General features: G+C 33.6%; 1 protein-coding gene across 2 annotated transcripts in view; it reads right to left on the bottom strand.

The window, feature by feature from the left end:
- LOC119767812 overlaps nucleotides 1-12,795 on the bottom strand; it is a 56,161-nt gene extending 43,366 nt beyond the window's left edge. The window contains exons 1-2 of one of the 2 annotated variants that reach the window (XM_038257375.1): nucleotides 12,703-12,795; nucleotides 9,153-9,381 (exon numbers count right to left, since the gene is read on the bottom strand). In XM_038257375.1, the coding sequence (XP_038113303.1) occupies nucleotides 9,153-9,195 (43 nt within the window). In that variant the 5' untranslated portion in view covers nucleotides 9,196-9,381; nucleotides 12,703-12,795. Of the gene's footprint in view, nucleotides 1-9,152; nucleotides 9,397-12,702 lie in introns of those variants that run through there. The other variant, XM_038257376.1, reaches the window with a different exon arrangement.
- Nucleotides 12,796-13,452: the final 657 nt, after the last annotated feature.

The raw sequence follows: 13,452 nt of genomic DNA, 5'->3' as shown, positions 1-13,452 counted from the left end.
GAAACTTTGTCTTAAGGGGTAACTTTTGTCCCTGATCACGAATCCGAGGTCCGTTTTTTGATATCTCGTGACGGAGGGGCGGTACGACCCCTTCCATTTTTGAACATGTGAAAAAAGAGGTGTTTTTCAATAATTTGCAGCCTGAAACGGTGATGAGATAGAAATTTGGTGTCAAAGGGACTTTGACGCCCGATTTGATGGCGTACTCAGAATTCCGAAAAAACCTATTTTTCATCGAAAAAAACACTAAAAAAGTTTTCAAAATTCTCCCATTTTCCGTTACTCGACTGTAAAAAATTTTGGAACATGTCATTTTATGGGAAATTTAATGTACTTTTCGAATCTACATTGTCCCAGAAGGGTCATTTTTTCATTTAGAACAAAATTTTTCATTTTAAAATTTCGAGTTTTTTCTAACTTTGCAGGGTTATTTTTTAGAGTGTAACAATGTTCTACAAAGTAGAGCAGACAATTACAAAAATTTTGATATATAGACATAAGGGGTTTGCTTATAAACATCACAAGTTATCGCGATTTTACGAAAAAAAGTTTTGAAAAAGTTGCTTTTTGCGTTTCTCTTTGTTTCGTCGTCCGTGTCTGTCGCGGGTGACCATGAACGGCCATGATCGATGACGACCAACTTTTGTTCTAAATGAAAAAATGACCCTTCTGGGACAATGTAGATTCGAAAAGTACATTAAATTTCCCATAAAATGACATGTTCCAAAATTTTTTACAGTCGAGTAACGGAAATTGGGAGAATTTTTAATTTTTTTTTAGTGTTTTTTTCGATGAAAAATACGTTTTTTCGGAATTCTGAGTACGCCATCAAATCGGGCGTCTAATTTTACATAAAAGTCCCTTTGACACCAAATTTCTATCTCATCATCGTTTCAGGCTGCAAATTATTGAAAAACACTCTTTTTCGCATGTTCAAAAATGGAAGGGTCACCGCCCCTCCGTCACGAGATATCAAAAACGGACCTCGGTCGTGATCGGACAAAGTTTCACGCAAATCGAAGAGGGGTCGGGGCAACTGCTGTGTGAGTTGGCGGAGAATTACCCATATACTACCAGTTCAGAAAACTTATCAAATGACGTGTTTCATGTGTCATTTACTCATCAAAATGTGCAAAATAAGACAAGAAACAACTTTGTAGAAGGTTGTAAACCGCTAAACATTTTGAAAATTATGTTTTAACCGAATTTTTGAATATGGATTTATTCAGAAATTAAAATCATAAAATAGTTTAAAAATATATTTTTTACAAGAATCATTAGATAATTACATATTTTTTGTGTACAAATATCACGTGTCTGCTCTGATTTAGCATGTTCAACCGAAACTTTGGCAGGTTTGTGATTGTTAATGGTATTATTGAATTTCAATGAATAAATTTGATATTTTCTTAAGCAAACATTAACCAGGAACATAAATACAAATATGATTTAAAATCGAAAATGTTCTACATATTACTGTTGCATGCTTCAAAAGTCATATTTTCATGAGTATAAAATTAAGATAAAATTTTATAAAATGTTTTCTGTTGAACATGCACTTAAAAGTAATACTCGAGTCTTCCAATTCAGAATGCTGAAAACACCGTCACAAACTTTTTTTTTTAAATATTATTTTAACAATAAAATCCAACAGAAACTTTCTTTCGAAACTATTTAAACAAAAATCACGAAATATTTTTTTTTAGGATGAGATTGAAGATGACAGTCTTATAGAGTTTTAAAATATTGGTAAATCTTTGACCATTTAATACAAGACAATTAAAACAATCATTTCATACTAATGAAAAGTATTTCTCCTAAAGCTTGCAACGGTAGTTTGCAGTTTAATTTCGAGTATTAAACATGTTTTATATCTATGCAACTGGTTGATGTTTGATTAAGGAAATATGATATTGATCCTTGCACTGTAACTTGGATTTTGCCCGCACTTTTCTTTCGCACAATTGACAACAAGAATTCGAAAAACTAGGCAACCAGTTGATGTTTGTTTACACTGCCAGTCGCAGTTTCCACCAAACTGGACATTCGCACTTTATAATTGCGATTGACAGCTGAAAAACAAGCGAGCACTTTGATCATTTTTTAAGGAAATTTAAATTTTCCCAAGGCAGTTTGACAAGTCGCAATAGTGCGATCGATAGCAATAATTTAGTGCGAAGTCCAAGTTAGTGGGAATTTCGCAATATTTATCCATAAAAATCTTGTAATATCCTATCAATCTCAAACCTGTAAAAAATTCGGTTGTAGCAGCTAATTCCAAGCTGTATCAGAGCAGACCGGTGTTATTTGTATACAACAATTATGTAATAATCTATTTGTTCTTGTAAAAATAATATTTTATGCAGTTAAATGATTTTAATTTCTGAATATATCCCACATATTCAAAAATTCGGTTAAAACTTCATTTTCGAAATGTTTAGCGGTTTGCAACCTTCTACAAAGTTTTTTCTTGTCTTATTTTGCACATTTTGATGAGTAAATGACACATGAAACACATCATTTGACAAGTTTCCTGGACTGTTAATTAAAAGTTTCCAATAAATGATTAAGGATTTTAAAACAAATAACTTAAAATAGAGATATCTCAGAAATTTCCCGATGAAACATTTCGCTCTTAGAAGCATTGGAAAGCTAAGAAAATTTCCTATAAGACACATTTGAAAGTAGCGATGACTATTTTTTCTCCTTAAGGTTGCCCAGAAAACACGCCGTGTAATGAAATGGACAAACCGAAATATACGTTCTATTTTAAATTCAGAATTATCCAAGGGACAGAATGATTCACTCTTGAGTGAGCTAACAAAGAGCTAACTCATTCTTAATGTAAAAATTCATTGACGCGAAGCACTGATATGTACAAATAATTAATTGACAAATTGTGTTTATTTCAAGTTTTTAGAATCCGGACTCAAAGCGGTTTAAAAAAAACACAAAAAAGGAAAAAGCGGAAGTGTTTAATATAATTGGGGGAAGAGGAGCCACCCTTTATGTGGTAAAACAAAACAATGACAATTTATATTATTTCATTCAAATGGGTTATTTCAAACACTAGAAGTTTGGAGTTTCCTTTTTTGTGAAAAAAAGAACTGTTTCAACAATTTACCCTATTTTCTAGAATAAGAAAGCGAAAGATTAACTTTATAAAAAATGATCAGCCGTTTCCAAGCACTGAACGATTCATTAAACGGAATGACTTTTTTTAATGGTTGCTAATTCTGACCCGCACGCTGGAAAGGTAGTCAACAAACAGGTACATAAAACAGTTTAATGTTATATTTTAATCATTAACATTGAATCGAACTACCATTACCACAGCATACATCTTCTTGAATTTATACATTGTTCTGTAAGTTTTTATAAGGTTTTCAGTCATTTTTGTTTACGCGCTCATACCCTTCGCCCAGCGATTGTCTCTGCTTACCTTAACTATTGTTGAGGTAAGGCCGATTAATTCGAAAATATTTATATTTTTAACTCTGACTGTAGGTCTCCAATATGAGTTGACCCTTGCGAATCCAATTTATTATTCAAAAACATAGTTAATGAAAATAAGCTATTCCAATTAATATATAAAAAATGTTCCTAAGTGATGTTTTCACTGACATAGGGTTGAAAAACAAAAACTTTCTCAAAAATGAAAAAAAATCGCGATTCGTTTCGCGATACTTGCAAAGTGAGCGCTCCGTGAGCGAAAAATGAGTGCGAGCGCGAGCTTGGGGCAAACGCGAGCTGAAAAAATCGGAGCAAACGTGAGCGCGGGCAAACGTGAGCTAGCTCGCACAGCGCTCCTCCTCCCGAATGAGCGAAAAATGAGCGCTCAAGAGCGCGTGAGCGCGTGAGGATCGCAACACTGAATTACAGCAAACATGTTTGGCAAACTTTTTGGGGAAATGTTTGGGCAAACTTACACGCTTATGGATTTTTAGAAATTTTTAATAATCATGTTCATATATATATAGATGTGTCTTTTAGCATATTACGATATTTCTGTGTGTTTCCTTTTGTTAAACAGGTATGAAAATCAATATACATTTTATACTGCCTGTATAATCTCAATTCTTAAATTATTAGATCTTTATACTGAAAAGTATTTTTAAAGTACAAATTAATGCAAAATGTTCGAAATATTATGCAAAAAAATCATAATGTTTGTGATGCAAGACACAGTACTATTTAATCCTTTTACTATGTTCATCAAGAAGATTAAACATACTGTGACTGTTCAAATGTTAACATTTATATATGTAGTCAAATGATTTATTCAAAGTCAAATTATTTATTAATTATGTTTTTTAATTCATTATTCTACTCCTTCACTTACACTTTCATGTGTAACCATAATAGTTACTTCTACCGGTTCGATTAATATTTTCAACAAAAACACGCCTCTAAAATATTTAATTAAAAAAATATATTTTATTGAACGGCAACCATAAATTTACAGCGTAAAAGTTTGAACAAACAGTTTGTTTGCCTGCAAACTTGTTTGTAAAACTGGCAAACTGTTTGTTAAAAAACCTTTTCGCAAACAATATGGCGGAGCAGGCAAACTGTCAAACACCAAAAAGGTGCGTGTCTTGTTTAGTTTGTAAACAAGGTAAACATTAACAAACAGGTTTTTGGCTGGCTATTATTTGCATTGTCCTGAAGTTTGGTTGAATTTGGTTGCTGGAGTCCCGAGTGATAATTACAAATGTTTACGGTAGTCGGGCATGTACGTGTGCCAAACGCGTTCTGAACTGAAATCCCTTTGACCAGTTGTCGCAATTACAGCAATTTTCAGTGTGTATCAAGATAGCTCGACAAACGACAATTAACGGAGATTTTTCGGTTTTATTGAATATCTCTGGATTGAAATCGATTTTTGGTGATATGTTAAGCTCACAAGGTTTGTTTATCTGTAGTCGCCAATCCCCTAAGTTGACGGTGAACATCTTATTACAAAATTCCATGTTCTGCAACTAATAAAATATATTTACCAAGCAAAATCTGTAAAAGGTTGATTTTTACTACCCTTTCTACAACCTTTAGGGAAACCAAAACTCGGAAATATTTGACGCCCTTCTCAATTCGTGTAATGCAATGTAAGGAAAATGCTTTTGGAGAAATCGTCAGCTGTGTGCTATCTTGTGACAACGACCATTTAGTACTATTCGAGAAAATCGATTTTAAAAGTTTGATTATAAATATTTTCAAAACTATGAATGGTAGAGCCAAACTTTTTGAAGCAATCGGTTCGTATACTATCGTTTAACAAACGCTTCAAGTTTCAACAAATCTTGTAGTATTTGTTAAGTATAGCAAAACGTCATCATTATCTCCTCTTCGACCAAAATGGTCTATGTCACAAGATAGCACACAGCTGACGAAATGTTGATCGACAAGCAATAGCCATCGAAAACATTTTTTATTGTAAGTATCTTAAAATACATAATTTGTGAAAAGGCACATAATGCCATTTAAGAAAGAACAAACAAATCACACCTTTCCAGAGATCTCATTACCGTGCATCATCAAACCCGACCCGATAAACGAGTCACTCTGCCTGTAGGGCATACGGTCAACGTCTTCAAGTACCTTCACCTATAAGGTAACAAGCCGCGCCGCGTATAGTTGTGACTAGCTACCGTCTTGCCCTGGCCCAGTCTTGGACGGTGGTGACGTCCCGCAACCAGTCCGCAGTACCAAACGAGTTGAAAGCTCGTTTGCCGTCGAGCGAGGGCTGGGGTTTATGAGGCACGTGAGAAATCCCATCGCAATCATATTGTGTCTCTAACTGTAGTTCAAGCAGTTTTTTTTGTGTGTGAAGATATTATCATACAATTAGATTTGATCACCCCTTCTCCTAGTCACCCTAACCTCATCTGTACTTTCCTTCATTCAACGTTTGTGCGTGTTTTCTCCAACAATAACTTACACACTAGGTCAGAGCAAGGAAAGCATGAAGGAAAAGGCACCTGACCTTGGCCAATATCCACAGCGCATTCCGGTTTGTTGCTTGCCCACCGAGTCTTCTTCCCCACCGTACAAGGGATCCGCGAACTGATTGCACGTTTAAGGTGGGGTGTTGTGGCGTTGATCTGACTGCTGCTGGCGACTAAGAGGGGAAACTAGACGTACGACGACGACGACCATGAAGAAGTGATAGCGCGGAGTGTGCAGGAGAAAGGCCAGCAAAACAGACGGGACGCTAATAATATAATCGAAAGATAAGAAACTGGCTGGCTGGCTGGTATGTTGACTGCTTTGTAGACATGCGAACGAGGGTGGTTTGGAGTTGGTTGAAATTTGGGACAAAACAAGTTGTTTTTTTGTTTCTCTAATTTGATGTGAGCGATTTGTCGGATAGAAAAGTTAACTGTTAACCAAGTCGTTGATTTCTAATAGAAATTTCGATTCTGAGATCGCTTTTGTGCTTTATAGGTGTCTTTGGTTAGGTTTGGTTGTTGTTGATAAAAATGATATTTACATGCCAAATTTTACTTTTTGATTATTTCTAACTTTGTTTAATGATTATTTTCTTAGAATTTCACAAATGATACATTATTTTCGTTTTGTTTTTTTGTTTAATTCTATGAAACGTTGTCTATGAATTCCCATTGTGAAAACGCAATTTTGCAGACTGATGATACTAAATTGGTATGTGAATATTTGAAAATCAGTAAATTGAGATTTGAATAATGAATTTTCTTAAGGATTTGTTTTCTTGTTGTTAGGTTAGTACAACTTATATTTAATTTTTTAATTTTAATGATCAACGTCGATGGAAAAGGTGGTTACAAATAACTTAATTTCAAATATCAAGCATAATCTACCATTTTTTACACAGAAAGTATTGCAAAGTGATTCTACATTATAACATATATGCTGTTAGGGCGTTCAATTTTCCCGGGTTTTGAATTTCCCGGGAAACGGGAAAATATTTTTTAAATCCCGGTAATTCCCGTGATCCCGGGAAATTTTTGAAACAGTCATAAAATCTATGTTTTTATTATATTGGTTATGTTTTCAAACTTAAAATCATAGAATTAACTTGGCAAAATTTTAGCACTCATTCGTTCGTGTGTGCAACGAACGAAAGTAGAATGTCAAAAGCAGGTTTTTCATTAGATCGTCCATACAAGTTTCCATACAACTTTGGCAGCATACAAAAAGGCTATTAAAATTTTCAAAAATCCAGCAAAGTTGTAGGTATTGCTTAGGACCCTTCAGAAACAAAATTGTTACGCCTTAAAAAAATTGCCTATTTACCCACACAAAAAAAATGATGTAGAATTTTTTTTTGAAAAATCAAAGTTTATTATTTGAAGATTGAACAATCAATTTGGCGTTATTTTTAGATGTACAATTAGGGCGTCCAATTTTCCCGGGTTTTGAATTTACCGGGAAACGGAAAAAATATTTTTGAAATCCCGGGTATATTATTATGTATATTATTCAAAATCATATTTATACGTAAATATAATACCAAGTCTGTTAAAAATATATCAAATTAAATAGAAAATATTTTAAGCGATAGGCATTATGTAAAAAAAACTTAACATTTTTTCCTAATAAGCCAAATGAAAGCTGATCTATGCCTGGTAAAACAAATAATGCATTAAATTTCTTATCGATTACTAATTACTCAACTTGTTATATATTTCCACAACCAGTCAGTTTCCAGTATAAAATTTGATTTTTTTTTCAATTTCGGGAATTCCCGGGACAAATTATCAAAAAATCCCGGAATTTGAGAATTCCCGGTTTTGGAAAAATCCCGGGATTTTTGTCCGGGGAATTTCCGAGATGGACACACGATATGCTACTACTTAATTAAAAAAATCTAAATTTCAGCTATTTTTTAGGAAAATGCAATATTTTTTAATCAATCAGTTGTCTCAAATCATCAAATGGCAAAATGCTCTAAAGTGAACCAATTGACTATGAGTGCAAAGAATAAACGTTATACATTGTATTCTGAATAGTTTACAGTTGGAAATTTATATTAAAATAAACTGTCTTTCGCTCACTTATTAAAAACTAAAAAAAAATTGATTTTTTGAAAAAAAAATTGGTTTTTGGTTAATGTAATGCAAAATTTGATATTTGTTTTAAGATGCAAAATCTGCTGGTTGTTGAACCTTTTGAAGTTTACATTTTGAAAACAAACTGATCAATTATTTGGTTCAATTTATAATTTATATGCCTAAATTTTGAAAAAAAATAATCCTGCCTAAATTTTGAAAAAAAATAAGCAGATTTGTGATGGGAAAATGATTTTTAGAATCATACGAAATCAGTTTAGAAAATTTGGATAGTGGATCATATGGACCCAAAAATGCAAAGGCCTAAAATGATTAACAATGAAACTTTTCTGTGTTTTTTTTTTTGCATTTTAAAATGTTGGCTTAACTCCTTAACTTTAAATGAACCAAATTCAACTTAAGAGAAATCATATTGATATTTTGCTATGTCACCAGAATCTAATTCCAAATTGATGATAAGCCATTATTAAATGCTTATCATTTACACAGGCGTACTTGCTTTCACAGTTGAATTATATATATTCGAAAAAATCCGACATAAAAAAGGATTGGGAATCAGGAAAAAATCTTTTATTAACGTACCTAACAATTCAAAAAAAAATCTTCGTGTTATTGTGATGGATATTTATTACCTGCAAGCGAATTTTTCACCATGCTGAAACAGTTACCGGCATTAGTAAAAATAATGTGATTTATACCAATTCTACTGCAAATTCCCATCTAATAATATTTTACTTTAGGCAATGTTATTTAAATTCAACCATAATTTCAGAAGAAATTTTGAAATAATTCATGTTTTGGTCAATCTTTAAGGTTTTAAGAGAAGCTCTAGTCTTGGGAATCACGTAAATGATGCTTTAAATCAATAAAAAAAATACTATTCAGCTATTATGCAATCTACGAAATTAAGCAACCAAACGGTATCTGAATTCCCATTCAAATTGAATAACTGTCACCCGTCTAAATTCACAGCTCCACCGCAGTCGTAATCCCCATTTAAATTCTTCTTCCGCGCGCAGCAATTAAAAGATTACTGCACCGCGTTGTCCACCCCGTAATTGCAGCAATCAAAAACGGCTCAAATTAAAATACTACACTACTCACCTATAATAAAACTAAAGTTGACGCGGCGCCTCATCTTTTCCATTAATTATTCATTTACGGCTAAAGTCACTACCGACTGACTGACTGGCTGGCACTGGTGGCAGCCCTCCGGGAAACCTTCTGCGACCACTCTGGAATCACACACACCCGCACACACACTCACTTAATTCTCGACTCGTCCGTTAATCCTCTTCTGGCCAAGGTACACTAATTTCGGCGGAATTCCAAACTAAACAAAAAAAAAGGTAACACTCTACTTTATGTCACTCTCATCACTCGAAGAATTTCGGCGAGTTGGGCTACTTAATGCGTCTTTTCGGGAGTTGTTTATGGCTGCACTAATCAAGCTCTAGGCACCACTTCTTCACAGGTAATTGCTCATCTTGTCAGAGCCTCCAGTTTTGCGGAGTGGGGTTCTTCCTGTGGGAATGATACAGTCGGTGTTCACACTAAAACTGGTAGGGTTTTCTGATTGAGGATGGACGCTTTGCAGAATTTAGAATAACAGTAGTGCCACGCTGACTTGATTTTGAGAAGAGTTATTTTAAAACAACAATATGAGAACGAAAGTATTATCAAGGTACAGTTGATTAACACTATTGAATATGTGGTTTGAAATCGTTTAAAAGCAAGTATAATTCCCTTAAGAAAAAAAAATAAATGATTTAATTGATTTGTTTATTAATAAAAGAATCATGCAGAATACTTTTTTTTAAACTTCAAAATTTAAATCGAATTGAAATTTTATAATGTTGTGTTGCATTTTACAACATAATAGGGTGATAATTTCCGATATTTTAAAGTAAAAGTGTGACTTTTTTTTTGTTCTCAACTGATGTCTATGATTTTTTTTGATTTTTCGAACATTTCTGTAGACTTAATTTAAGGATATGAACCCCACATTTTGATAAAAAAAATCAACAACTTTTACCGATCTCATGAAAAAATCCAATTCGATAAAAATAAACGAAAACATTTTCAGAGTTTTATAAGATAACAGCAATGTAAGTTGGAGTGGATGATTTCTGAAATTTGACTTTTTGTGGTGTATTAGCTCAGCTTTTTCATGTAAACATTCATGTTTCACTGAAGCTTTTTTTTGTAAACATTGGATAAAAGAGTTTTTGTATGATTTCTCTCTTTTTTAATGCTTCTGCATAAAAATTTATGTAAAATTGATCATCAATTACATGTAGCAATCCAATTTTACTTAGAAGGTCCTTAATAAATAATAAAAAATAACTTATAATGATTGTGACTGTGAGGATTTTAAGTAAATTAATGGCGAGTTTATAAATGTTTTAAGAGTTGATTTAATCATAAATTTTGTAAAAGCTATTAGTGTGCTTACAATTTTTCTATGCAAATGATAAGTTAAAAATGATATCTTAGGTAATATTGGGACAATAAAAATTCTAACTTTTATGCAATTTGTTGACTTTGAATAAAAAATTTAGTTTAACAGACAAAAACAGTTGGTTTATCGGATTAATTTAAGAATATCATTGCGTTGGAAATTATTGTAAAAGGATTGGTATTGGATCCTCGATAACAATTTATACTTTATTTTATTATTTTTACATAATTCAGTTTACATTAAAGCTCTAAACTTCAATTATTTTTCATTGACATCTATCTATAAGATTTCCTTGGTAGTATAAGATATTGAAGTTTATCGAAAAACATAACATGTATAAACAAATTATTAAATATGATAACTCTGATTTTCTTGAACATGGTATTTGTCCTTAAAGTCTCATAATGTCGATAAGGACAACAATCATAATTCATCGAAAAAATGCCTATTGACGTTATATAACGTTTTAATCAAACGTTTTATAAAGAGTGAAATAATAAAATAATTAAATAATCATTTAATTTTTGATTGCTACACATTAAATACATTTTCTAGCAATTGATTTGACAGTGCCGAATCGTTTATTTTAAGTTTTCGTAAACATTTTACTTCTATGGAAATCTTAGGGTGATTGGATTATCTGAAGTGCCTGTGAAACCTTCTAATAATCGAACTTCAGATGATCGAAACTTTGGATAATCGAAGCTTTGAATAACCAAGTACGGTCTGTATAATTTTTCATGTTTCAAAACCAAAATTTGTAATTATTTTCCTTTTTTTAATTACTCAAAAAATAGTTGGAATGGTTTTAAAATTAATAGTTTGACATACTGTCAACAACATTACAAATTGCTTTTGAATAACTCCACTTTGAACTGTGAAGATTCAGAAAACAACAAAAAATTGTTTAAACATTCACCTTTTGGTTTAAAAGTCAGAACAGTTTTCTCATTATCCAAATTCAATTATCCAAACCTGTTAAACGGCATTAGTTTTCCTTGGATTTCTTTTTATTTTTTTTCCTCAAGAGCGTGGTGAATGTTTAAAGATTTAGAATTATTGATTTCAAAGCACACATTTATTCAAATCAGTGTTTTCTTGTTTCACTATGTGATAGCTTTTGATCTCATTTGTTGTGTGTTTATTATATGTATCCAGTCTTTAAAAAACTTGAACACGTTGTATCACTTTTTGAGGTTCGACTGAAAACACATTTCTTCTTGCTCTTCTTCTTCCATTCAGTTTTTTCGCCAATTCCTCAGTTGATTCAAGCGCAAACGTCGTTTTCACGTTGGTTAATCCGCCACCGACTTGTTCTCGATTTGTAATTGTAATCGAATCGTCAATTTTCTCCTCCAGCCGGGACTGAATACCTTATTTCTCTAGGGCCGACTCCGTCTTCCACCTGATTTCCTTCACTTTTCCGCCCAGTTAAGTCCCGCTGCCGGTCAACAATTGAAAAACGGCACTTGCTCACATCAATCACAAACTCACATTCCACGACAGTCCAGTTCCAGGTCCATTTGTTTGGGGAATCTTCGACCACGTCGTCGTTCAACGAGGAAAATTGATGAAAATTTCAGTGCTTAATCTTCCCATCAAACTCGTATTCACTCGCACGATTAACACATGTAGCAGTTGTTGTAGAAGCACAAAATCAGTTTGAACTAATTAAATCACTGGAGCAGCGCAAAAAGAAATCAAGTTTGATCGAAAAGTAAGAAAAAAGAAAGATTTCCACACACACACACACACTTTGACGGAGCGCGCTTTCCGAAGAGTCGTTTCGCGCGGGGAAAATTGCGCACTTTTCAAAAACCCCAACACAAAAGCAGCAAGCAGCAACGGTCGACTTCAAACGAGTGACTTCAACGCGCGCGCGTAAGCAAAACTCGTTGTGCAGCAAGCGACGAACCGGGAGTACCTGCTTTCTTCGACGATCGCTTAATAACTTATGAAAAAAAAAACTGAATCGAAACGCCGAGTTGCAACAGGTTGGCGCGCGGTTCAACTGGAGAGTAGAAACTATGCTAGGCCATTGGTTCCACCTCCTTTGCGCAAACTCCTCCAAGTGCGAGAGTGTGAGGATCCTCCAAAGACACCCCACGGGGGTTGTCCACTTCCACCTGTTGATGGCGGTCCTCTTCAGGAGAGAGAGAGACTCCTCAACCTTGCCACCACAATGTGACTTACGCGACTTGAACGGGGACGAAACTTTTGTCAACTCAAACTCAAACTCGCGGGGAGAAATTCACGGCTTGAAGTTGCCAGACGACCAACCGTTCGCTTTCGAAGTTCAAGTTTAACTGAAGACATGGGCCGCGCTGAAGAGCTCGAATGGATGGTGAGAGATGAAATTTTCGAAGCCCGCCAGGAAAGTCTTTTCCCACAAATTGGAATGCATCTGCGGTGAGCGGCGATGCAGCAGGTTTGCTGTGAGATGGGAGAGAGAGAGTGGAAAGCCCCCCACAGAGAGGGAGTTTGAGATGCAACGATTGTGATGTGAGAAGTGAGAGAGTTTGGAGTTTGAAAAGAGGTGCATTTTTTTTTTAGAAAAGATCGTTAACATGTTTACATTACTGAATCTTTATTGTTTAATTTAAATCTTGGACAATAGCTATTTTTCATGATTTTTAAAAAAAAGTTTCGTTGAAAATTCTTATTTTGAAGTTTTTTTGATAGTTCGAAATGGTAATCAAATGTTGAGATCTCAGCTGATTAGTTCAGTTTTCAATGCTTAAAAATGAAATGTTAATAAGATTTTCTAATCAATTGAATGGAAAAAAAATATTTGCAAAGAAACACATTCGTTTTGTTTTAATCAAATCAAATCAAATCAAATCAAATCAAATCAAATCAAATCAAATCAAATCAAATCAAATCAAATCAAATCAAATCAAATCAAATCAAATCAAATCAAATGAAATCAAATCAAATCAAATC

This window comes from Culex quinquefasciatus, chromosome 2 (genome assembly GCF_015732765.1).
Source record: "Culex quinquefasciatus strain JHB chromosome 2, VPISU_Cqui_1.0_pri_paternal, whole genome shotgun sequence".
NCBI lineage: Eukaryota > Metazoa > Arthropoda > Insecta > Diptera > Culicidae > Culex > Culex quinquefasciatus.
Note: the sequence above shows the minus strand (reverse complement) of the source record. Positions and strands in the feature narration are given on the sequence as shown.